Source organism: Morone saxatilis, unplaced genomic scaffold (assembly GCF_004916995.1).
Source record: "Morone saxatilis isolate NCDOM2014 unplaced genomic scaffold, NCSU_SB_2.0 Contig0, whole genome shotgun sequence".
Lineage (NCBI taxonomy): Eukaryota > Metazoa > Chordata > Actinopteri > Moronidae > Morone > Morone saxatilis.
Genome location: NW_023339650.1, coordinates 16683083 through 16709098, shown reverse-complemented (window position 1 = coordinate 16709098; position 26016 = coordinate 16683083). Strand labels below are relative to the sequence as shown.

The window sequence follows — 26016 nt, the reverse complement described above, 5'->3', positions numbered from 1 at the left end:
TCATTGGTATGTTTTCATTAGTGCATAATCACCTGAAATTTTTTTTTTGTAAATGTCATTTACAGAGGAACTACAAAGTAATTCACCATGTAGTAGCCCAGAATGAATAAACCAAAACACCTTTGCGTTTTTCATGAGTTTTCACGACCACCCTAGTTTGTCATGCATGTAAGGCGTGCAGTTATTGAGTTGGTTGGTTGTTGTCAAAACCCTCTCTCAGACTTTTGAGCTATTGTGTGTAGTTGGCAAGATCACAAACTCACCTCTAAAAAAAAAAAATACAGATACAATAAAATAACGAGCTGTTAGCCCTCCACGCAGTCCGGAGGTAAAAGGCAAAAAGCACATCAGTACAGAGCCGGACCAAACATATATTTGTTATTCTGAGCTGACAGAGTAGCTGTCATCAATATTTCAGCTATGTGACGCCTCCGTATGAGTTCAACCTGCTTTTACAAGCTTTCTTGCAAATTGGGGTCATGTTCCACTGTACAAAGAAAGGTAATTTCAATAGACTGACCAAGGGGACCTTCTAGTGACAGGACTGGTTTTCAGTAGAAGGGACTGGAGTTTTTTGCTCTCCTGAATCCCAACAAAGCATAAAATCTTATTCAGTATAACACACGATTCAAGCATATCGGATAACAACGTCAAAGCGTTCATGAGGTTACACTGAAGCAAGGTTGAACCTTTATTGCAGATAATGAAAACAATAGCTATTCTAAAGGTTCAAGTACCTTTGTTATTCTTTATATGGATAGATTTTAAATACAAAATGTTGATTGAGCTGGGGCAACAACAATTAGGTAAATACTCAGATATAATAGTTTTTGCTAATTTGTCAAATAACAAGAGATTGTGCAGTGAGAGTTTTTCTCTCTCTGATGGATACATGCCTCTGAGTGTTTAGGGGAAAACAATCACTGTGCCATCTGTTAGTCTGTATGATAAATTAACAGCTTCACTGCTTGAGCAATTAGTTTCTGACAGTTTGAGCAGAATCAATAATTTGCAGAGAAAGTCACGGCTGCATGAAATCTCACTTTTCCACATGAAGACATTGTTAAAGGATGTAATTGGCCAAAGTTTTGAAGTGTTATGTGTATTCAAGGGTATTTCAATGTAAAGAAATGAGACGATTGCAAGACAAATAATAACCTACTTTGCACATTATTAGCATTGCTAGCAGAGTTTCTCAAAATTAAGATCACATTTAGTTTATACATGCCTAATAGAAGAGGACAGTATTTCTTAAATTTACCTTTCACTAGATCCCTGATCCCTGGCTTTTATCATATACATTTTTCAATCAAGGAGATTTGCATTTAAGAGCCATCACGTCTGCAGCTTTGCATAATGGACTTAACTTTCTCAGAAGCCATCAGTTTAGTTAAATATGTTGCTAAATACATGTTTTTCTTAAACCATCAGCAAAAGTTAGTAAATAATTTCCTATTGTAAATTTTAATAATGTGATTATTAATCAATGTTGTGATAAGTCAAACACGCTAGCTGTTAGCAAGCTAAACAGGTGTTAAAGTGGTTTAGTGAGCGTTTAGCTTCCTAAAAGCTTGCGCGTGTAATGTGTGGAAATAAAAAGCATATGTTAGGAAGCTGAGAGAAATGCAGCTAGTTAGCAAGTTAACCAAACAAAGCTAAAAAGGTGTGGGAAATAACGCTATGGTTTGGCGAGCAATTAGCTTGCTAACAGCTCATGTAGCTAAACAAGCATGGAAATTGTTAGCTTTTTTTTTCAAGCTAAACAGGTGTGGAAATAATGCTAGTGGTTGAGCAAGCATTTAGCATTTTGTTGTTGCAGTAATTCTACAAATATCTCAAAATAAGTGGTAATGATTTATGATTTAGGTATCATGCTACATCTAAGAAGCTTTAGATATCATCAGATATCTCTGAACTGAACTCTCAGTCCAGCTCTGGCTCAGCCCCACGGTGGCTCTTTCCCCAGCAGTGCCTGTGTAATGGGACACTGCTAAACAATGCTGAAAGCACTCCAGTGCAGTCATGGCCTGTTACACCTGACTCGCTCCTCGCTGCCGTCCATGCACTCGCCTGTTGTTAGCGTCTCTTCTCCAGGCTAATTTATGACACTATCAGACTCACCGGCTGCTGGCTACTGGACGCCCTCATGCTAAATCTAATTACTTAAACTAATTACTACAGGTCTAATAACTTTGGTATGCTCTGCAATATTGTGTTCCTTATTCTCGATGTATAATACATAGCAGAGGAGGTTGGGGAACACAGGACCTACACCCTGCTCTTGGTTACTAGTGCTATCATCCACAATTCAAGCATGTAAATGCACAAAGAGTAAGTATAATGATGACTTTTGGCTTTTTATGTCACTAGATATGCTACTGGTACTACTAATGTATATATATTTGCTTCTCCGGCTGAAAATATATGCTTCTTTTACTTGCTTTCACTAAACAGGAGTGCAAAGTTTGCTTCATTTGGATTTCTTATTTGCAAGTTCTGGGAGTGGCCCAGCACATTGCAGCTGTGTGTATGTGTGTGTGTGTATGTGTGTTTATCCGTGCATACAGTGTGTGTGTGTGTGTGTCTGTGCATACTTGTATGCTTCTAAATCTATGCTTTACCCTTACCATCCATGTTTGTCTGTCCGCTTCATTCCCTCAGCCATCAAAGGTCAGTAAATGTAAAGAAATACTTTCAAATACTTGATCATTGCTATGATTTGCCAAAATTTAAATCTGTAAAGAGCGGCACGGTTTACACAGTAGTGTGTGATGAGAGGATGTTACTGTTTGATTAGTTGCTGCTCAGTAGTTATTGTCTTTTATTATATTTAATTTGAAACATGGCATGGTGTTTCTACTTTTCCTAGACCTGAACTATGAATAGACTGTCTCTTATGATGTTAACAAAAATTGCTGTTTTAATACTTTAAAACTACGTTTGTATGTTGGCAAACCAGCCAGAACCAAACAATAAACATGTGATTTTTCTGCTTGATGAAAATCTTTATCTGTAGGCTTCCAGTAAAAAACGATTTACATCTCAGTATTCTTTTACGAAACTCTTGCACTCTAAGTGAAAGTATTAGACGTATTGACTCTGATGTGTCCAGTGAGACAGATCATCTTGGCTCGTAGACCAGCAGTCTTTTTGTGCCAAGATTAAGCTGAAACTTTAACCCACTCACCAGGGTCACAGATTAGTCCATGTCACTATCCCCTTTTGCCAAATGGATCTTCTGTTTCCTCTAAGTAGCCAAACCTCTGCTAAGACATCACTCTCATCAAAGAGTTGATGTCCACTTTAGACTTTTTGACTGTAATTTATCTTTAATTTAAACAATGTGACAACAGTTGCATTTAAAAAAAACTGCATTCTTTCTTTCACAGTAATACACCTGTTCATAAAGTAAAAACATGCTCAGTTATACACGTGCTCTTCATTATTTGTGCAATTGTACACAGACTGTGGTTAATGCTACACCCCTAAACAACTAACTAAAAGTGACAGCTAGCCTAGTACTCCAGGGCACACAAGGTTAGATAACCCCATGCAAACAGACACAAACACACACACACACTATCTCCTCTAAGGGGTTATTTCCTTGCAGCCTGTGCTCCTGTTGGAGGTGTCCAGTGTGAGTCCTTTGGTTTCGCCCTCCTGTCTCATGTGTCACAGCATGTTGTCACATATAGAGGCAGTGATGTATTATTGAAGATGTCTGCACCTTACTTAGGCACTGTACATTAGGCTAACACAAGTGCAATTATCTACACTTGGATGCATGTATAGGAGTCTAATTGCTCCACATAGGCAATGACTGATAATAGCCTCTGCAAAATAATGTGTGTGTCAGTATTATCTTACTCTGGAGTGATTTATTTACAGTAACTCAGTCAAACTGATTTCAATCACCAAAATTATCATATTTAGATAAAATAACTGCTTGGAGGTAAGGTGAAGATAGCACCCTTGGCAAGCAATCTTCTTTGAACATAAAGAAAGGGACAAGTGATAATAAAAAGAGGCCCTCTGCAGCATGTGTGCTTAGGGCCTTTAACCAGCTTTCCTTTGTGTATGAATGGGCGTCTATATGGGGAAAGGCTCACGCTGCAACAGTGGCTAATTCCTGCTAATCCCACCGTATCTCCTACCACTTAGAGATGGTTTCCAATGGCAGCCCTGGAGCTGGGGAATTGCTGGTGAGATTAGCTCCCGTTAGCTCCTCCTCTGTGGTAAACACTCACAACCAGGCCGGGCTGCTTCCATGCTAACCTTTTGCACAGAAATGGATTAATTACTTTTCAAAAATGTTTCAAGTCTTATTTAGAGAACAATGTAAGTTTGTTTCAATTTATTCTGCTTTTATTATGCTTTTAGTTTTGTGTGGATTCAGTACTGTGAGAGCAGAAACAGGCACCCTTGTCATGCAGGCTTTATGAAAGGTGTGTTTAGAGGTGTTTGTGCAGGATTTAGCTGTGTTCTCCTCTACATTTCACTAACTTTCCTTTACACATTTCCATGCATTTCTTATTGCATCTAACAGCCTTGTGTTGATAGTATTAGGTTGTGATTTTGGACACAGTTTGATAAATGTTACAACAATAGTCCAAATGCAAAAAGAAAAGCAACATGCATTTGTAGACTGATAGATTACTTTGAAATTGAGACTCTGCTTTGACTGACTCTGAATGTAGGAAACATGCCCTTTGAGAGACAAGAAACAAATAGCAGCCATCAAAAGGTATACTGTAGATATAAATCTCAATTCTGCAGGTGGCAGTTATCAGATCCTGTTTTTGAAAAGCTATTGCACAACAAAAGTAAGCAATAATTTTAACTTTTCATGATTTAAATGGCAAATTATTCACTGTGAAATTAGATAATGATTACTGGATTCCTTGATTATGTAGATTAATTTAACAGCTATCCTACATATAATGTTCTACATTTAGTATGAAAATTCACAAATCCCACTAATAAAAGCCTATGATTTCACCATGAGTCAGTGCTGCTTATAATGTCATCCAGCATTGTAACAGAGTAATCCTAAAGTATAATTTATCTGCATCTGGCACGTAGTTACAGCGTGTAAAATGCAACATGATTAGTAAGAAATAACAGCATATCCAGTCTTTTAAGATACAGATGAGTCCTTTCAGATAAAGACAGAGCTCTTTTGTTGCAAAAGAACACAGTGCAGCATACCACTCTCTGTCAGGAATTCATCACACATGTACGTTTATAGCCTGTATTTTTGTATATGCGCCTATGTATGCAGGTCTATGTAAGAGTGTATTGTAGTGTTAAACCCTCAAAAATTAACCCTGAACTAACCAGCTACCACTGGATTATCCTCTAGTTAAACACTTGATGTGGTTCCAGTTTAATTCCCAAACAAACCAGCATGACAGCACTTTAAACACTAGACAAACCACTCATCTGCTTACTCTACACTACAGTTTATCGTGTAACCAGCATGGTTTCATTGAGTATTGTATTCAGAATCTAAAGAAACTGGTCCTGTATGTGCTTGTATACTGGGCTTCAAGTCTCCTTCAGCTGAGCTCTTCACTAATATGTTTCACATGGATTTTTACCAGTAAAAGCACATGAGCCTGTGCGTACTGCAGTTTACATTGTTCTCTCCTAGCAGTAACCCATGTGCTTTTCTTTCACAGGAGATCTCTCCTGAAGATGTTTCCACAATCAGGGAAATCGATTGTCTTTGACAACTTTCCAGATCCAACTGACACCTGGGAAATCATCGAGACAATTGGGAAAGGGACATATGGAAAAGTCTACAAGGTGCTCGACAAACTTGATGGAAGTAAAGCAGCTGTAAAGATACTGGATCCCATCCATGTAAGTCTGGAGTGTCCAAAATAAATGTGTGTCAGTTTAAATGACTCAGTTGATCGTTTAATTTAGGTCCAAATCTCACATTATACTTATTTAATTTGTAGTCTAAAGTTCACATGTTTTCACACCGTTTTGGATAAAGTCCTCACTCTGTGCCATGCACGTGTTGTAGTCCGTGCTTAAAGCAGCTATAAGCTTGTGGTGTGTTTATGCCTTTGGTGGAGGCTCAGGGTGGAGAAGTTACTGTCTTGTGACCCTAAATCTGTCGCATTTGGAGCATCTGTATTTGAAAGATTTAGACACCAACACAGATTAGATCTGACCAACCATTTTTCTCTTTGCGTCTATCTTGCTCTTTGTTAACTTTATGGTTTGCCTTCAGTTGTTTAGTCAGTGTATATCTACCAATTTCCCTCTCAGTCATACTGTATGACTTCTGTGTGTTTTTCACATAAACATGAACCCATTTTTAGTGTAACATATGATTTGTGTTCTTCAGTTTAGGTTTGTGTTTGTGAGTTGTATACTTTTTTCCCCCATTACTTTGGCTACAGTCAACACAAAAAACACATTACAATAATATGGACTGCCTGTCTTTTCCAGTCACAATAGTATGTATTACATTAAATTTTAGACTTTTATACTACCTACTTTTCATACCTGTAGTTTATGTTTACTCCAATGAGCATCATCTCAAAATGACCTGAGAGACTTACCCAGTACTAAACAATGAAAGAAAAAAAGAAACAATTCCTGCAAATTTACAGTAGAAAGACCTTCCATAAAGGATGCAACCGTATGGTACACTGAGGACTGGAATAGGTGGAAAAAGTTCTGGAAAGTATGTTGACAGACCTCTAGTACAACATCAGTATAGTGATGGGGTCATTAGCTCAGAACTTGGCAAGATAAACATGCTGCCCTCCTTTATTCCCTGCACTCGCCGTTTAAAGGAGTTTTTTCTTCCATCTACAACAAATTATCTCATCAAATTGGTTCTGATGAATTGATCATCATCAGTGGGATGTGTTATGGCACTACTCTGATAATTCAGGGCTCCTTTGCTTGTGCAAGTTTTTAAGAATTAGCCAAAAGACATTTGGCACTTATATAGAAGTGTGTGAAGTAGATTTGACCTGAAGTGAGAACATTTTGACACAGAGCAGGTATACATGATGTTACTTCTGACAGTAGAGAATGTATTCTAAGGTGACAAGGTTTACCAATTATAGAAGATCACGGAGCAGGAGGTACTACATTTTTGAGCAGTAACTGATTTATTGTTGTCATCTTAGATATAAATTGAATAGAACATCAGCAAAGGTAATTATTTCTAATGAACATTTATAGAAAGTAGTCATCATTGATCTTATGCTATGGTGTCACTGGGTCCTGCATAGACTGATAATACCTGCTACGTTGTTTATTTTGAAGGTACACTGAATTGTATGGCTTATTTAGCAGCTCTAATGAGCAGCCATTGTCATCTATTAAATCCAGCCTTCGTGCTTATAAAAGTCTCATTAGTCTTTTGTGAATTTGTTACTGTTTCTCATTATTGAGAAATGATTATCTACAGACCACTAGTCTGTGAGGACCATCATTACCATCATTTTAATCACAGGGTTGATTATTTCACGTATAGACCTATTACACTCAGTACAACTATATTAAAAAGTCAGCTCATATGCTACGCTATGCTTGGTTTGCAGCTTGGTGTATACAGTAAAGCAGTGGTTCCCAACCTGGGGTCTGAACCCCATGAAGAGGGTCACAGGATAAATCCGAGGGGTCATGAGAGAGAATGTAAATCATATACACAATTTCTCTAATATATTTCTATTTTATATATATTTTTCTTGTGAAATACTGGATTGTTTTAGACTTTGTGGTGTCTAAAAAAACAGACTTAGAAGGGTAATGGCTCAGAAATTTAAAACTGTGATGAGGGGTCGCATGCAGACAAGCTACACTTTTAGGGGCCATAAGACAAAAAAGGTTGGAAATCTTTCCTAGCAGATTTTGATACAACTGTTTTTAACATTAAATATGCATTAGCAAGATTTGAATGTAAAATACCCCTGTCTTGTAAGCCTTAATGACACAGTATGGCTGCACCATACAGTAAAAGAGTCCAATAATTGCTATAATTAAGATGTCCTGGATTTGCCCTTTTTACCCATGTTAAATTATAGAGTAAGTGATAAAGACTTTATAAATTGCCCTAAAGAGCATCAAAAGAGTGTTCATTAGTTTTCTTGGCTTAGTTAGATGAGAAGATCAATGCCTTTGTTATGAATGTCCTTTAAATATGAAGCTGGAGTCAGGGGACGATTAACTTAGCTTAGCAAAAACAAAATCTTGTTTGGTACTGATTTTAAAAACAACATATAACATGTTAATTATGGCACTTTATAGGTACTGGTAGGCAGATTCCCCGCTGGTTTCAGACTTCATGCAATGCTAAGCTAACTGCCCCCTGGCTCCAGCTTCATATTTACCGTACATATGATGAGCAAAACATGACTTTGTGTGTCCTTGTCTTTCAGGATATCGATGAGGAGATCGAAGCAGAGTACAACATCCTCAAAGCTCTTTCTGACCACGCAAATGTTGTCAAATTCTACGGGATGTACTACAAGAAGGATGTGAAATGTGGAGATCAGTTGTGGCTCGTACTGGAGGTAGGAACGCTTGTATTTGAAAAGAAAAGCCACTATGTGTTTGCCACACAGGAGTCTTATTTTGAGACCTCAAATAGCATTTGCCTGTATACTGTGGCGGTACCATGCAGACAAAGAGAGCATAGGTGCAGATTAAAGGTCTGATTGTACTTCACACGCCATGTCTCGCCAGGTATATGCAATGGTGACCAAATCTGGCCAGGGATTATGCAACAGTTTAAGCCACCACGGGCAGTCTAGGAGTTTACCTATAGGCCACCTGGGGGATTTGGTCGAAAGCCAACATCATGGAGCTTGTTAAGGGTTGAGGTTAGTTTGCATAACGTGGGAGCCCTGCTGAGAGCAGCAGAGCAGGGATTTCTGTTTACAGGGGCTGTCTCAGTGCATTAGTTTATACACTTTGCAGTTTGGAGGTCCAAATGTAGCTGCTTGGTGTTTTTGGTAGAAAATGCTGAAATGTTACAGGAAAGAGTGTATTTTGAGGTTATATGTAAACTGGTTTAAATTACTATGCTAAATTGGTAACTGAATGCAAAATGGCCTGATTTTGAACAAAAACATACCTGCATTTGACTTTGAGACTGCTTTCTTGCACCTGCTGATGTACAGGAATGGCTAGATGCAGGTATGAATTTGTGATATTTTATACAAACGTTCAAGGGGACCTTGCTGCTGCAGCTGCTTTCTGTACATCCAAAAAAGTGCCTTGCCTCCAGCTCCACAGTTCTCCCTCTTTCATATTTCATTGCCTGCTGTAGTCCTTTAAATGTCAAGCTCCAGAGAAAACATGTAATGGAGGTCAACCTCAGAGGAGGAAAAGTGTTTGTGGGGTCCAACACGGTGGCAGATGTGGTTTTCCTTTGCCTTTTGACTTTCGGACCATGTAATTTATGTTCCTGCTTTGATAAAGGGCAGTGCAAACCTGGAGATGTCTGGTAAACATGGTCATTGAACTTGAGGAGGTTTTGAAGGAAGAATGGTGGCGAAGTTTCACTGATTTGGTCATAAAGGTCTTTGAAGTACTTTTTTGAAGAATGTATAGCAGCATTTTTCATTGTGACACTACAGTGTAATGTTGGTTGGTTGGTTGGTTTACACCCAATAATCCAATGGCTATTGCCATAAAATGTTGTACAGAGATTCATGGTCCCCAGAAGATGAATCCTAATATCTTTGGCGATCCCCTGACTTTTTCTCTAGTGCAACCATGAGGCTGGCATTTTTGCTTTTGAGTGAAACATGACATTTGGTACAGATACTGTATCCATGGTGTCCTGAGAGGCAGACTTTGATGACCCCCTGACTTTTCATGCAGCTCCACCAGCAGGTTGTCATTTTTGGTTCAAAGGAAAATTTCTTGACAACTGTTATACAGATTGCCATTTCACACAGGATACACTGAACTTTATTAACTACTAAACTTTAGCATGTTAGCATTGCTCCATGCACTGCCTAAGTATGAATTTGAGTTTGCACTACTGCTTTAGAAAATACAGACATGTTATTTCTTTATTTTATCTAAGTTAAAATAACACCAATAAAAATTACTGAGATGAATGAGCTGATGATAAAACCTCCTGTTCCCCAGCCCATGCATACCCCACCAACCCCTCCCCACAACCCCATGAAAATGATTCAGCTAAATAAAAAAGCATAAGAAAAAAACATCAAACATGGAGGAGAAAATTTAAAATATTAAAAAAGATACAAAGAAGGGAGATTTTAATTTTTGTGCCTCTTGCAATTCCAGAATATTTTATTATATGGCCTTTCTTATCCTCCAGTGGACTGTGCATGCATGTATTTGGTTTGGTCTCCTTAAAAAGAAATGCCCATCTTCACCAACTGTTCCACATTGTGCTGTTCTTTTTTCCATTATCAAGTGCAGCAGTGCTAGAACACAGTGTCCATATTTCTGTAATCCAAGCTTAATGTGCTTTGCATCAACTGCAGCAGTGTTATGCTAACCCAGTAGATAGTTTTCACCTCTCCAGCTTGTGTTTCTTTCCCTTTTCATCGCTGTCCTTCCTCCTGACCTTTGCAGAGGACCCTGCAATTACTTTGCTCGGATATCAAGTACAATCCAAGATGCTGAATAATCAAACCACACACTGCATTACAGGAAAACAAAGACCTTTATCTGACGAGACAGATTGTACGTTTTGTATCAGGTTTTTTTTATCTGTCAGTTATTGAATAAGAATACATATCTGGTGTAAGGGAAGTTCACTTGCTACTTTGTTTACTCTCTGTTTACTCTGTGGTTTGCATTTCCATTTCCAAAATTTCCCTTGCAAAAATCTGCAGCCAGCAGTCCAAATCTGGTGGCTAATCCTGAGGCTGAAATCACTGCCTGACAGTTTAGCAAGTGGCTGTGTGGTGCTGTGTGTGTGTGTGTGTGTGTGCTCTGAAGTAGATGCACAAGGGGTTTTAGCAGTGAAGAGACAGGAAAGCAGGCAGTGAGGTGGTCATTCACCATGGTTACTGTCCCTCCTTTCTAAACTGTAATTTTCCATCCTTTAGCGCTGCTGAGAGGAGCCTTTCTCTACCCTGCCGTGACAGCAGACCGCTCATTATGAGCAGAATTCATACAAATTGCTTCCTCTACTTTGTTAGACCCTCATTGGGGCCTGCAAGCTTTTGGCTTTGCCTCTGTAGTATGCTCCTTTATGATAGCGGATGTGGGCAGAGATGAACAAGCTTTCATGTATGACTGCCTAATTCTGCTCCCCGATAGTTTAAAAATACTTCAAAGATAGCGATGATGGAGCGACTTTTATTCCCTAATTGGAAATGAAAACCTGATTTGGATGTGCATTTCATTTGTGAGTTGTTGTGAGTTTCATTCAAAGACCCAGTTAAATGAAGGCCAACAATGATTGGTCCAATCTGTAAAAGCTCATCTTAAAGATGTATCTCATTTCATTATGAAAAAAAAAACATTGCTAATGCTAAATTGAAATGGCATTGCTCTGTGCCTATATTGCATTTTAAGTCATACGGTTATTTTATGTAATTTAACTGCTAGTTCTTTTTCTGCTGCTTTGTTGTTACTACAATTAATAATGCTAGTAGAGTGACTATTACATGGGAAAGAAATATGCTTACGTTTAGGCAAAAGCTGCTGATCTCTGCTGTGAAACAATGTTAAAATAGCTTAGTTGATCACACCTTTAACGTCATCACAATTTTTAACAAATTATTTTTATCTCTGTTAAAAGACAGAAACACCTTGTTTTTTGTTTATGATTAGATTAGATTAAATTTAACTTTATGCTTTTATAGTCATACAGTCTTTTTATAGTTTTATAGTAAGTACTAGTTTTACTTCTGCATCAGGATGTTGTTGCAAAGAGATATGAGACCAACTGTGGACTGTGATTCACCAACTTTGGCTATTTTTGTTGTCTCCAATGTGTTTCTAATGACAGTTGATAGTAACAACATGGACCAAGCTGAAAGAGGGCTCAGTAATTCAAATTTTTTCAATAATGTGTGTCATTTTTTGTCACAAACTAAAGAAGAGAATTTTGCTAAACAAGATTACATTAGGTATATAGCAATTGTTCAGCTAATTTATTGTCTAATTTAAGTATCTAAACCCCATTCTACATATGGAAAATTCATTTAATTGGCATGCACCTGTCAATACAAGCTCCGACACAGAGAACTATATACAGACTCTCTGCAACTATTTAGAACAAATGGGCTCTGTCATTAGGAAATGGAAGAAGTAAGTGGGCATGAAGGGCCTTTACCATGACCAAAACTGAATTGGCATCTTTAAAAGCAGAAATGGAAGAACTTGTCAGACTGTCTCTATAATACTACATCAAACAGGCCTTTATGGTAGAGTGGCTAGAAAGAATAATTCCTGAATAACAACCCATGTGACAGCCCACTCAGAGTCTGAAAAAGAAAACGTAAGTATATATAGTACTTATTACACAGTAAAATACCCCCTGTGACTGATATATTCTTACATTGTTTGACTGTTAATACTGCTGCAACAACATGAAAGTAGCATTTGACTGTTGTAGCTGTTTAAGAGCTATAGTTTTACTATATGCAGTTAGGTAGTTTAGTCCAGTGGTTTCCAACCTATGGTTCGGGGCCCCTCCAAAGGGTAACAACATACATCTGGGGGCAGTAAAATGATTAATGGCAGGGGAAAGAGTTTAGAGATTATTTTGAGTTAAGTTATTGTGTATATAATAGAATATTAAATACAAATAATAAACCAGAGACACAGATTTTTGACCTTTTTGTTTGTCCTATCTTATTATACCACATTTCTTTTTGGTCGGATACCTTCTGAAAGTCAAAACAAAACCGCTGTGGCCTGCATTTATCCCCATTAGTCTATGTCCCGATTCGTCCTGCCCTCGTACCCCAACCTCTACAGTCATTGTCATTAATTGACAATGAGGTGTAAAATGGTATTCCTTGTTCAGGCTTTTCAGTAAATGGTGCCAGAAAGTAGACACCTCAGCTATTATTCCTCTGTAAACGATAAGGCCACAGTAACAATAGTAGTGTTTCTTTCTGGAAATGATCCAGAGTGTCACACACACAGGAACACACACGCTTATTCAGTGTTGTAGACATGATGCACCTCCTACGTCCAGTAATCTGACAGTGAATTAAAAAAATACATCTATATATATACAGTATATTTATATTTGCAGGGACATCAAAGATAGTTGAGTAAAAAGTCAGCACCTGTGTGTTTTAACGGCCGCTGTGGTTTCTCCTCACTGAGTCAGGGGGGATGCTCCGTCTGTTTCATCTTTACATTTGTTTCATCCACTTCTTTTACACATCTTTGATCAACTACTTTCATTTACATGACTAAACAAGCACCTGATCTCATTTGTAATGGAGAATATGCTACTCAGTATTCAATGTATTCAGTTTTCTTTGAAAATTGGTAGTTCTGTAGAAACTAAGGGGACATTCAAGATGAAGATGTAAGACATTGATCTTAACAGATGTTTTATTTAGCTAGTGTTCCCTTCCGATCCTAACCAAATATTTGGTGATAAATGCTAATTAGGTAGCACTATTAATAATTTTTAGCAGTAATAGGGTTAAGGTTATTAGTCTACTTGTAGCAGTGTGAGTTCTTCAACAATATCGTGGCCTATATTTGAGATATTATATATAATAATAAGGCAGCAACCAGTGGAGTTGGTGTTGAGCTTCCACTTGAAACCTTATATCCATTTTTGTGATCCCTTGTTGGCAGCTGACTGTAAAAACCAAACCTTGAAGGAAAGTGTGCTTTATATTGAAGGTCAATATTTGAAATTTAAGGCTGCATTATTTTCATGGAGTGGGAAATTGAACCATGTTTACCTTTTTTTCTTTCTACCAGGCTTAATGGAATAAACTTTTAAGCTCTTCTGTATATCCCCATTGACTTTTACAATCACTATCATTGTTTAACGATGTGGCGCTATAGAGAAAAGAACCTTCAAACCACTAAATACCTGTACCCAAGCTCTTTCATAGAAAGGTTAGGAAATCTTGTTTAATCTGTACACGATTTAAATCAAACCAGGTCTGAAGTTTCAAATGTCGTTTCCACTCTGCAGAGGTTTGAGTCTTCACCACGTCTCAAATAATTAATGTTCATGTCGAGCATCACTCTCTGGAAGTGGGCTATGGTGAGAGTGCTAACATTTAGCTGTGCTAAATCTAGGGCACCGGACCTCTCATTAATATGGATTTGTCTGTCTGCCCTGTGTAATTTAATGATGACAGGTGATATGGCAGCAGCGATGTGGACTGACGTCAGGCGTAGCTCATTGTCAGAGTGTTGTGCTGTCTCTGAAAGCCTCGGTGGTATTCTCTGCTTAACTGCAGTTTGTCTGCCTGTCTGATACCAGAGAGAAGGAGTGATTAAGCTCCCCATGTGGCAGCTGAGATACATGCCATCCATCCTGCAACAGCTCTCTGGGCTCCTGATGGCTAGGTAGATTGATAGGCAGATCGAAAACAGACAAAAGGCACGGCGTTGAAAACTTATGCCATCGCTTAGTCAAGGTCAAAGACTTGCTTCACTCACAGCATCATGGTGCATAGAAGGATTACTGACTGGGCCCCAAGTGGTTACTTTTGGAAGTCACTGCTGGTATTTCTTGTTGGAAAGTCAGTCAAACAACTACAAAGAGACAAAGAACAACCACAAAACCTCTACAAAGAGACACTCACCACCACAAAGAGATGCAAAATGCATGCAACATGACCACAGAGAGACACACAACAACCACAGAGACTAAATGACTGCAAGGAGACACAAAACTTCTACAAAGAGATACAAACCCAAAAACTAAACCACTCAGCATTTCTTGTCATTTTGTGTCTCTTTCAGTCTGGGTGTCTTGATATCATGTAGGAGGGGTGGGGGGAATTTTACATTTTTGTTTTGAATATTTTAGTATTTTCTGATTTACTTTGCTTCAAGTTTCAAAATATCTTGTTCCAACAAAGAAAATGTACATCAAAACAAACAACAAAGTCATTATGCATTGTGTGCTTTTTAAAATCAACTGAAGCTGAAACAATAAATTGGCAACTATTGATAGAATCATTTAATTCATTTAATCTTTAGCCAAAACGCCAAGCATTTACTAATTCGAGCCTCCCAAATGGGAGTATTTGCTGCTTTCATTGGTGCATTTAGACTTTCAGCAATATGACATTGGGCGCTGAGAAATTGTGACTGGGATCTGTTATCATTTCCTGACGGTTTATAGACAATTCATTAATTGAAATATATATATTTCAATCCAAAACATCAACTAAATTAAACGAGTTGTTCTATTTTATGTTCACTGTAAGCTGTAAGTGGAAGAATCAATTTATAGCTTTTCTGGGGTTAGCTCAGTTAGCTGCAGTAGCACATAAACACTCTGTACAAAGGCAATCAAGCCCTGTGGGTGGAATTAAAATGAGATGACAAAATGGGTCCCCATTTGGAGATTTGGGCACACAGCTGCAAATATTATCCCTGTGTTAGGATGCTACTATTTCACCAGTCAGCACTTTTTTGTTAGGATTGCAGGGGAAAGACATTCAGAGAGTAATAATACAAAATGGTACAATCAATTTTCCATCTAGTGCTGTTATGTAAGTACTGTAGGTAACATCCTGTTTCCCTAACCATTTCAGGAAAGTAAATATTACACTATAGGCCTCGTGCTGTGCTGTGGTGTCATTTTAAATGAGAGCTGAAAAACCTGTGTTATGTAAAATATCTATCAGTAACCTTTTGTGATACATGCTGCATAGTCTCTTTAGTATGATCGCCGCAGGGGACTGATTCTTATCCTAAATAACCACACACCACTGCACCTCTATTGCCTAATTAAGCTTTCAGTTTACAAGTGCGGGAAATTAGTGTAATTATACAAGAACAAGTGTTTAATACATAAAAAGATGTGATGGAAATTTCCTGTCTGACACAAAAATGTTTTAGCATGCGTGTAGGACTAAAGATGTGCGTTGAAATGGGTCATAGCAAATCAGAAAAAGATGTATGTTTATTGCATTTGTAAAATGCATCTTTTTACCACAAAGAATGATGAGATCTGTGTTTACAAACAGTGTTCATATGCAGAATCTACAATTTCTCTTCACTAGCAGCCCCCCAGCACTGTGATTGACATCTAAAAGCTTTTTATTTTTCGTATACCTCTGGCATCTCCCAAAGAAAGGCCCAAATTAAGGGCTATTATTGTTGCCAAGGCAACCCACTGGGTAATTTTCTGTAATTTTCCAAGAGGGATTGCTGTTGACAGTGGAGCCCATATCTACTAGCGCAGTATAGCACAAGAAAACACCTATAAACTCATCAAACATATGTCTCTGCGGTTTTTAATCTTGGTACCTTCTGTTTGGTAGGAAATGCTGTCCTTAAGAGGGTGTGTAATTACTAATATTGGCATTGTATGAAAACATAAGAGGATGTACTTCATTTGAAGATGATTTGTGCATGTTTAATATTTAGCCTGCTTAGTCATCACAGCGTAGATTAAATCCTGCAAGCGAAATGTACATTCTCCCCATCGGTGCGATTTTCACCTCTCACTAAGCTGCCTCAGAGAGATAAGCTGCTAAAGATTGACAGAATTACTTTCAGCATCTCTTCTCTCACTGTGAAATCTTCTGATCAAAACGTTTTTATCCTCTGCTATTTCTCCACGTAAGATTCTGCACATCTCAGATGCCCCAGATTTTAGCATATTGTATAAGTTCAGCTGTAAGTGCTGACTCATGTTGAGTTTCTGCTCATTATTCTCTTTTCTTTGTGGGTTCTTCTGTTGCAGCTCTGCAATGGCGGCTCCGTGACAGACCTGGCCAAAGGCATGCTGAAGAGAGGAGACAGAATGGATGAAGCCATTATTGCCTACATCTTGCACGAGGCCCTCATGGTAAGTCTGGCCTTTTGAATGTGCGCGAGGGGAGACAATGCTGTACTGTAGAGCTCAATCGAACAACCTCCTGCTGAATGAAAAGGGGTTTAAACTGGGTAATTTCGAAGGCAGGTGCTAGTCAGAAAAAAGCTGTTAACATCTTTTTCTTCACAGGGGCTCCAGCACCTGCACATCAACAAGACCATCCATCGTGACGTCAAAGGCAATAACATCCTGCTGACAACACACGCAGGGGTCAAACTGGTGGATTTTGGTACGAAGTGTGACTCTTTTTTTGTTGTTGCAAAAGATGTTTAACGTAAGCTTTAACGTTGGGTCTTTTTTGTACCATCCTCCTCTAATCAGTGAAAATCACGTTATGGCTCTATTTAACAGAAGAGGGTCAAATCCATTACCTTCCTCCGCTTGCTAAATAAATTGTACCACTAATTAGTTTCCTTGAGAGGTTGGAATGGATTTAGACAACCCGACAAGGTGGCAGGCGATTATACTTTTCCATTACAGCCTATCTTTTACATTCTCCTGCAGACAGCAGCGGACATTGTTGCTATTCACCCTGTGTTTGCACTGATTTGCTTTTGGGTTTTCTTAACCAAATAAGGCGCTCAGAGCAGCAGAACCACGCTTCTTGGACTGAAGGCTCATCATAGGCAAAGTGATTCTGACTATTTCCAGGGAGATGACTCACCCCTGTTTTCTTCAGGGGCTGAAAAACCAGCTGCCTGTTTTCATTACAAATAAAATCCCCACTCAACGTGTGTGTAGGTTTGCATTTAGTCTGCTAATTGTGGGCTTCTCTTAAAAGCCTTTTTCTACCCATGAAGCCCAAAGTGCACAGCTCTTACACAAGGAGGAGGAGGGGGGTATTAATGGAATCACTTCATATGTGAATATGAAGTAGCTAATATGGAGCAGGGCCATCCTTTGCCTCCATTGCAGCTTCTTCCTAATCACATGGTTGTCAGAGATCCTCAACACCTGTTTTTTTTTTTTTTACACCAGTTTTGAAGAAGGAAAGCCTTGAGGTCTTTAGGAATTAAGAAGTTAGAAATGTTGTTTATCTCATAAATATTTAGTAATGTCTACATCTGGTGAGAGAAGCTCCATCCTATGTTTTGATATTCTTAATTTTTTTAGCAGTTGGTGTTTTAATGGTCAGTACAGAAAACTAATCCTTAATGGGCCTTTTTTCAACTGCACATTTAAAATGTCTTTTGAAAGCAACTTTTGCAGGCTGTTATTGGTCCGTATGGGGTTACTCTAAAGATACAACCATCTATGGCAAATAAGAGGTACTAACATTTAGTACATAGCTACAGTACAGTACACTTAGTAATATAACAGTAACTTAAAGTTAAGATCTCCGATTGTACAGTTTCTGAAGATTGATAACTTAAGTGTTTAAAAGGAGGAATCTTTTTTGCTGTTTCAATTTCAAAACATCATTGCATTGAAAGTAGTTAATAATTATTGACTTCTCTCATTAAATGGATTCCCTTTACATAGTCAAATGGTCCTCTGAAACACACACAAAACAGGATGGATGTGGCATATCTACACTGTAAACTAAAGGAAATGTCACAGATAAGAAAAGCCAGAGGGGGCTTTTGACAGAAGAGAAAGCATCTCCATCAGCATCATCAGAAACTTACTGGCCTTTTCCAGCAGAAAAGTGAAGGTGTCATGCTGAAGTTAGTGGTTGGTGTGGAGAACTGCCACATCACAGGATTAATCTGCACAACAGACCAGTGTGTCCATCTATAGCCACTTGAGCTGTCAAAAGTGTCCTTGAGACAGACACTTAACTGCTAATGCATTATAAGTCCCTCTCGATAAGAGAGGCAGTTATATATCTGCTGATAAATGTCAAAATAGCCTGGTCTAGTACCAGTCTTTATGAGGGTTAGATAATCTAGAAAAATATTGTCACATATATATATTATAAAAAAGATATCAAATGTTCCAGAGTTCCTGAGTTACAGTTAGACAAGATAAAATTATCTTGTATAACAAAATTGCGCACAAACACATCATACAAATCTGAATAATTGAATATATTGTGTAACTAATGGTCATTGAAGCACTCGAAAGCTTACACACCAGTGATGGGGAGAAAAAGGGCTGAACCCACACACATCTACTGTGGCTCAAACATTAAGTTTGGCTGAATAAAATGTCAGATACTTTGAAACAGTACTGAGTAATCCAACAAATTATAAGTATATATATATTTTTATTATAACTTATATCTCTATATAAATCTAAATCCACTTGAAACACGCCATCCTACCTAAAAAAAATTGTAAAAAAGAATGACTATTGTTGCAGAATTAACCCAAACTAACAATATCATTACAGTTTCAAGAAGATCGTGAAAGATCTCAGAGAAGATATATTGCACATATGAGACTATTTATTTGAATTTGTTACAGTCGAGGCATCACAAACAACATCTAACCATTTTTGCTTTGATATATAGATATTTTGTTTGCTTTAGAACATCTTATCAAGTGTTTCTATGGCTAAATTTGTAATGAATTTCTAAGATAGGAAGGGTACAGTATCTATGGAAGTGTGCCTGAGAAGAGATTTATTACATAAAAACAAGTTTTAACTCTCATATCACCATGTTGTTTAGTAAGAAAGCTTCTGAAAACCCTATAGGAAGTAATTACATTTAAAGTTGTGGCATTATCACCAATTAATCATTACTGCATTAATTTTGAAACCTGAGAGTAATTATTATTGTAAAGCAATTGGACCATCGACTAGTTCCATGTTAGCCTATCTTGCCAGAATGCATACTCATAACAGTGGGGCTTATAATGAAACATGATCTTAATACTGAATGGTGAACTGTAGACGTTAAAACCAAGGGAGAGCTAAAAACAGAGATACAAACTGGAGGTGAGAAAATTAAGCCCGAAGCAGCATTAGCATCACTATCATCATAGTGACTATATGGTATGAAAATGCTGGATATGAAAGGTGCTATGCTGTACCTTTTTGTACCCTGTATCACTGTGAGACTGAATGGAAACAATAGACAAAACGTCGCCACAAGTGAACAGTGTCCTGATTCATGCGTCAGATGTAGCGGCTCTATGGTCTGATTGTATTGGTCTAGATTGAAATAACTGTGGGATGAATTATCATGATATTGTGTCCAGACATTCATGGTTCTCAGAGGAACCTACTGACTCCCCTGAGTTTTCCTCTAGTGCCACCATGAGGTTGATATTTTTTGGAAATGCTGTGACAACTCTTGGATAGATTGCCATGTAATTTGGTCCAGACATTCATGGTAAACAGTGAACAAGATAAACATTTTATTATTATTAGAAGCATTGTCAATGTGAGTGTGTTAGCATGCCAATGTTACCATTTAGCTGTGCCTAACTGAGCTGCTAGCATGACTGTAGACTTTTAGTTTTGTTTCAAATCTGATCATGACAAAATGGGGTTTGAGTACAAAACTAGAACATCATGCATGCAACACATATGTGACTTGCATTTAAATGCAAAAATATGAATTTTTCAGCTTTCCTTGACACTATAGGTCATGTCTTCCACCTGAGATAAAAGGTAGCAGCAAACTGAGCAAATAAGACGTGGACTCCTGTGTTATCATCTGCCAATTGAGTCTTAGCCGACTTAAGAATTTTGCAGTATTAAAAGAATGAATTAACATAGTGGAATCTCTCCCTGTGTCCAGAGAACTAGTGCCACAAAAATGACTGTGGCAGCTTTTGTATAGGTGATTTGCAAGTCTTTAACATTGCTGACAGTTGAAATCAACCAATCAGATATTGGTTATTACGTCATCAGAAAGGGGGGTAAAAAAAAGAGGAGCAACGGTTTAGAAGTAAGCCTGGGGTGCATAAAACTTGCAGTGACGAAAACGGCGGAAAAAAAAGGCAGACTCGTGCTTGCCGCGGTGCTACACGCAGGCACTGCGTCACGCTGGGATTAATGGTTTTTCATGTGGAGGGGTGCACGCTACACTAAGCAGCTGAAGAGATAAAGCCCCCGCAGTGACTCATCACCAGTGGAGAGACAAAATAGAAAAAAGATGGACCCAAAAAGAGCAGTGGAAGAATGAGAGGAGCTGTTCGTTCATGGGTCTCTCATGAATATTCTAATTGACAGCGTTATCTCTGTGATGATTATTAAGTGTGGCCCACCAGGCTCCACTCTGGGCTAATGTAGCGGAAAGAGAGGGGCTGTGAAAGCTTTAATAGGGGGCTCTTTGTGTTTTTTATATCCACACACACTGATATACCGTATGTATATTGGGGCAGGTGCATGTAAGTGTGCAACCTTAAGTTTGATCGGATTTTTGTGGGTTGCAGTAGTTTGGTTTCATCCATCTTTGCGTGTATGCCTGCATCTATGTAAAACTATGGGTTTGTCACTAATGTGGGTTGACAGGTTACTGTGTAGTGGTTTGGTGACAGCATGTCTCTGTGTGTGTGTGTCAGCCTTATGTATAAATCCCCTCCTGCACACATTTTCGAATCCCTTTTGATGTTTGCTACGGAAACGTTTTCCTCTGCATTGCTCATCTCCACCCCTGGCTTTAACCTACTAGCACCAACAGAGCATCAGTGTATTACCGTACTGTAATACTTCATACAATAATGAAGTCGTCGAAAAAATGGGTGCACAGAATGAGCTTTTACAGGAAACAATTGCTGATGCTTGTTAGAAATACATGTATGTTGTTCACATGTCTGCACACATGGCATGTTTTGAACAGAATCTGACTGCTGAGACAAATTCTGCAGAAAATGAATATTCAATTTCAAACTGTGTGATTCAGATTCATGTAAAATAATCCACGCAAGACAAAGACACTGGTCTGCAACCGCATGTCGTGCATCAGTAGATCACCTATTGTTTGTTGGTAGCCGCATTTGTCTAGAGGCTCTGCTTTTGTCCTGCTTGCTGCTTCAGCAGAGCCAGCCCTGGGATACATCACTGTGTGGTGTAACACTGATTTGTCTGGACTGGACTGAAGTCACAATTGTGGGTCAGCATGTTCTTTGTCAGGGTTTTTACAACACGTTAACACACACATAACGACACACATGCCCTCTCTTTCTCCATTTTTCCTGAATGTATCCTGACTAGATTGTTGCTACATGACTTTGTCCTCTTTTTATGTGCGTAACAGGAGATAATAAATCATTTAGATATATAATATCTTCTTCTGAGAGAAGGTGAAATGTTGTCTCCAGCTGCCAAAGCCTGTTTACAGTTGAATTGTATTCAAATGTTGTTCTTGAAATGCCAGGAAAAATCACCTGCAGTCACACAAAAATTTGAAATTCAAAGCAATCTATCATTTGAAGGGGAAAAAAAAAACTTGATGGCATTGTGTGCATGTGAGTGTGCGCATGTGTGTGTTTTGTTTTTCCTCCTTGTCACTATAGTGACAGCTTTATCAGTGGGACACAAGAAAGCTCTAGGATCCATTCAACCCCATATCAGTTGAGCAGCACCCCGCTGTTTACTTTTCAGCGTTTCCCTTTTCATAGACTGTCTGATCTTTGTGGGGAAAAAAAACACATGTCAGGGAAGTTATTGCAAATTGTCTCCACTGAGTGCACGTCCTGATAGCGAGGCTAAAATGTCTAAAGTGTGTATTCTCTTCCCTGCAGGTGTTTCAGCCCAGCTGACAAATACCCGCCTGAGGAGGAACACCTCTGTGGGAACTCCCTTCTGGATGGCTCCTGAGGTACAGTAAAACTAGCCTATAAACGCTCCCGCAGCCTCGTCTCTTTCCACTACATTAGCCTGGAGCAGATCCCAGTGGGCCACAGTTAATAATCATCGAAGAGATAACACTGTCAAATACAATGTGCATGGAAAGAATGGACGGCCTCCATCATTTGTGTCCTGTCTAATCATAGCTCCAGTGCACCAGCAGTTTATATACTGTCTATACAGACTGCATCAAGAACTGATCATTTTATACCACTCGCATCCGCGTGTCCTTTACTTTTTATGGTAGATTAATGTAATTGTGTTGTATATGGGACAATATAAAGTGAAGTGATCTCCTAGCTTGAGGTTCTTCCTCTTGAATCATCTCACTGGAGTTTATTTTGTGACAATGATCGATGTCTTTTCTCTGGAAAGTCTGTTTCCGTACAGGACTGTTTCCTTACTTGAATCATAAAATGGGGAAGAAGTTGCAGTTTCTGTGTGTTGTCTGGCTTATCCAACGGTTGAGCACAAGCATCCCTCCCAAATTGCACATATTTACATCCCATGCCATTATTTATTGCCAGTGCAGAAAGTAGTGTGCCCTTTATATAGCAAGTTTGAGAGTGCCTTTTATGCCAAACACCGAAGTTTGCGTCTCATTTTAGACTAATTTTACACATGAAAGTCTCTTTACAGGTCTTGGGCAGTAACATACTTAAAAAAGGTGATGCTTTTTGTGGCTCCAGCAGTAGCTGCACAATGTCTGATAAAATTGGGAGTGTGGAGTTAGAAAGGACTGAGCTTATGGGACCTCTGTAGCCCAGTCTCTGCTTGAGGCTTGAGGCTACATTCGCTGCTACTAGCAGAACACACCTGATTTGCATTGTTAAAAAGACAGACACAGACATTGTTAAAATGAAGAATTTAAAAAACATTGTGCAGGGTTGATTAAACATTTGGTCTGTCCATAGGGTTAATTAAATGTGTAAAAAAAAAACATTTCATGGACTGGCAATGAATGAAAATAGCTCACTAAAACTAAACTATTTGGTAATTGCAAATGGAAGTTTTTGGTGTTGTATTTTGTTGTTATTTTATATGACAATGATTATATAAAGCAGTGTTTAGTAGGAGTTTAGTAGATATTAAAATCAAAGCAAAAAGGTGGCACACTAATGAAAAAGCAAGGAAACACTTTAGAATACGACTTAACTTCCAAAGACGTCTTGACTGTTCACGTCCACTTGTAAAATCAAAATGGCTATCTTTACATGAGGTTTGCATGCGGTGCAAATTGTGCATTAGAATACACGTGACGTGTTCTCTCAGGACCCAAGGATTTTAATCTCATTTGTGTAGGATCTTCATCAACAAAGAAAGTAGCTTGGATGGACTTTTTAGACTAGTCTTTGGTTGAAAGGAGAATTGTAAACAGGGATCTACAGTATTATTATTACAAGAAAATACTTTTTGGAGAGTTTAAGCGTTATCGCCAACATTCTGGATAATAAAGTATTGTATTTGTACAGTCACGGTCTGACCTACTGTCTAAAGAAGATCTGGTTATGTATCTTTGTGTTGTGGGGTAAGTGTCACTTATGTTATTCATTTTGGATGAGCTATATTTTTATTGACTTTATTTATTTTAGGCTGTGTTAAGAGTATATATTGGCTCTTTTGGGGATATATTTGATCATTTAAAGTTACATTTTTTTGCAACATAATGTTCATGAGGACTGATTTAACATAGATTTTTGTTGTGTGTTACTTATGTTTGTTATGTAGAGGTTTAACAGAGTAGTGAGGGACTTTTTTTTTCCATAAAGGAGTATGTGTCTGTGTGTATGTGTGCGTGTGTACAGTTCTCATTGATCTGGTAATGATTGCCTGTGTACAGAAGCACATACCTATTGAGAATTGGGAACACAAATTAAATAGATTTTAGACATTTGACAATAATAGTGAGCGTTTGTTTTTGTCTGTGCGTGTGTGTGTGTGTGTGTGTGTGTGTGTGTGTGCATTTGTGTGGTTATACACGTGCCTCCCACTCAGAGATGATTCATATTGTTGATTGGGTACCATGTTGCCCTAAAGACATTGATGATAGACTGTGAGTGCATGCACTTGTATGTGTATGTGTGTGTGTGTGTGTGTGTGTATGTGTGTGTATGTGTGTGTACTATATTGCCCACAGCAGATGATGATGAGACTGCAGCTTTGGCTGAGCTCTGCTACGGTTTAAATTAGGTTACTTTGATATTTTTATATACATCTTTCATTGCTACATGTTTATTTAGTGTATAGTGGATGTGTAAGGGCTGACAAAATCCACTAACAATACATTAATATTGGCTTCTAAAAAAGGAAGTATACCCACACTACACACACTTTAGTTCCCCCTCAGAATTTTCATCTCAAGATCTTCTGTCTTTTTAGGGATAAAGGTTTAATGATGTTTTGATTTGACAATTGTTGAAGCCATTAAGGGGAAAATAATTAGACTTGTTCATTAAATGATCCTTGAACAATTGCAACTCCAAAGATTATTCACCAAGACAGTGAAAAAGTTGGTTACTTTCGATGGTAGTTTTTGCTCTTAAAGGTCTAGTGTGTAGGATTTAGTGGCATCTAGTGATGAAGTTTCAGATTGCAACTAACTGAACATCGCTAGCGTTTGTATTTGACGACCTAGGAATGAGAACAAGCTGTGAAGTGTGTAGAAGAAACTATGATGGCCGCATAAAACATGAAAACACGAAAGGCCCTATCTACAATACCTGTTGGTTTGTCCGTTCTGGGCTGCTATAGAAACTTGGTGGTTCAACATGGCACCCTCCATGGAAGGCAACCTATGGTGTCTGTAAATAAAAAGAGCTAGTTTTTGACAAAAACACAATGATTCCTATATTCAGGTGAATATACACTAATATTAACATACCTATGAATATTACATTCAATTTCTGCCAATATATGCTCATAAATGTTACACACTGGACCTTTAATATTTGCCTGTTTGGAATTGTTTTTGTTGCTTTAAGAAGAGCTATTCACACATAAACGATTTAATGTTGTCAACAACATTCAAACTGGCATAACACGACTCATATGCTCTTTTTGTAATTCAGTTTCAATAGTTTGATGTTTTCGATACCGTCTGTCTCCTGTAGGTAATCGCATGTGAGCAGCAGCTGGACTCCACCTACGATGCTCGTTGTGATGTCTGGTCCCTCGGCATCACTGCCATAGAGCTGGGAGATGGAGACCCACCCCTCTCTGACCTCCACCCAATGAGAGCCCTTTTCAAAATACCCAGGTGA

The 26016-nt window shown here is 38.3% G+C and overlaps 1 protein-coding gene across 1 annotated transcript; it reads left to right on the top strand.

The window, feature by feature from the left end:
* The first annotated feature begins 5687 nt into the window (after positions 1-5687).
* On the top strand, positions 5688-26016 carry LOC118321270 (myosin-IIIa-like). The gene is made up of 6 exons (XM_035652525.1): positions 5688-5865; positions 8412-8546; positions 16880-16984; positions 17141-17240; positions 22651-22727; positions 25867-26016. The coding sequence occupies exons 1-6, from the start codon at positions 5698-5700 to the stop codon at positions 26014-26016; spliced, it is 735 nt and encodes a 244-aa protein (XP_035508418.1). The 5' UTR covers positions 5688-5697.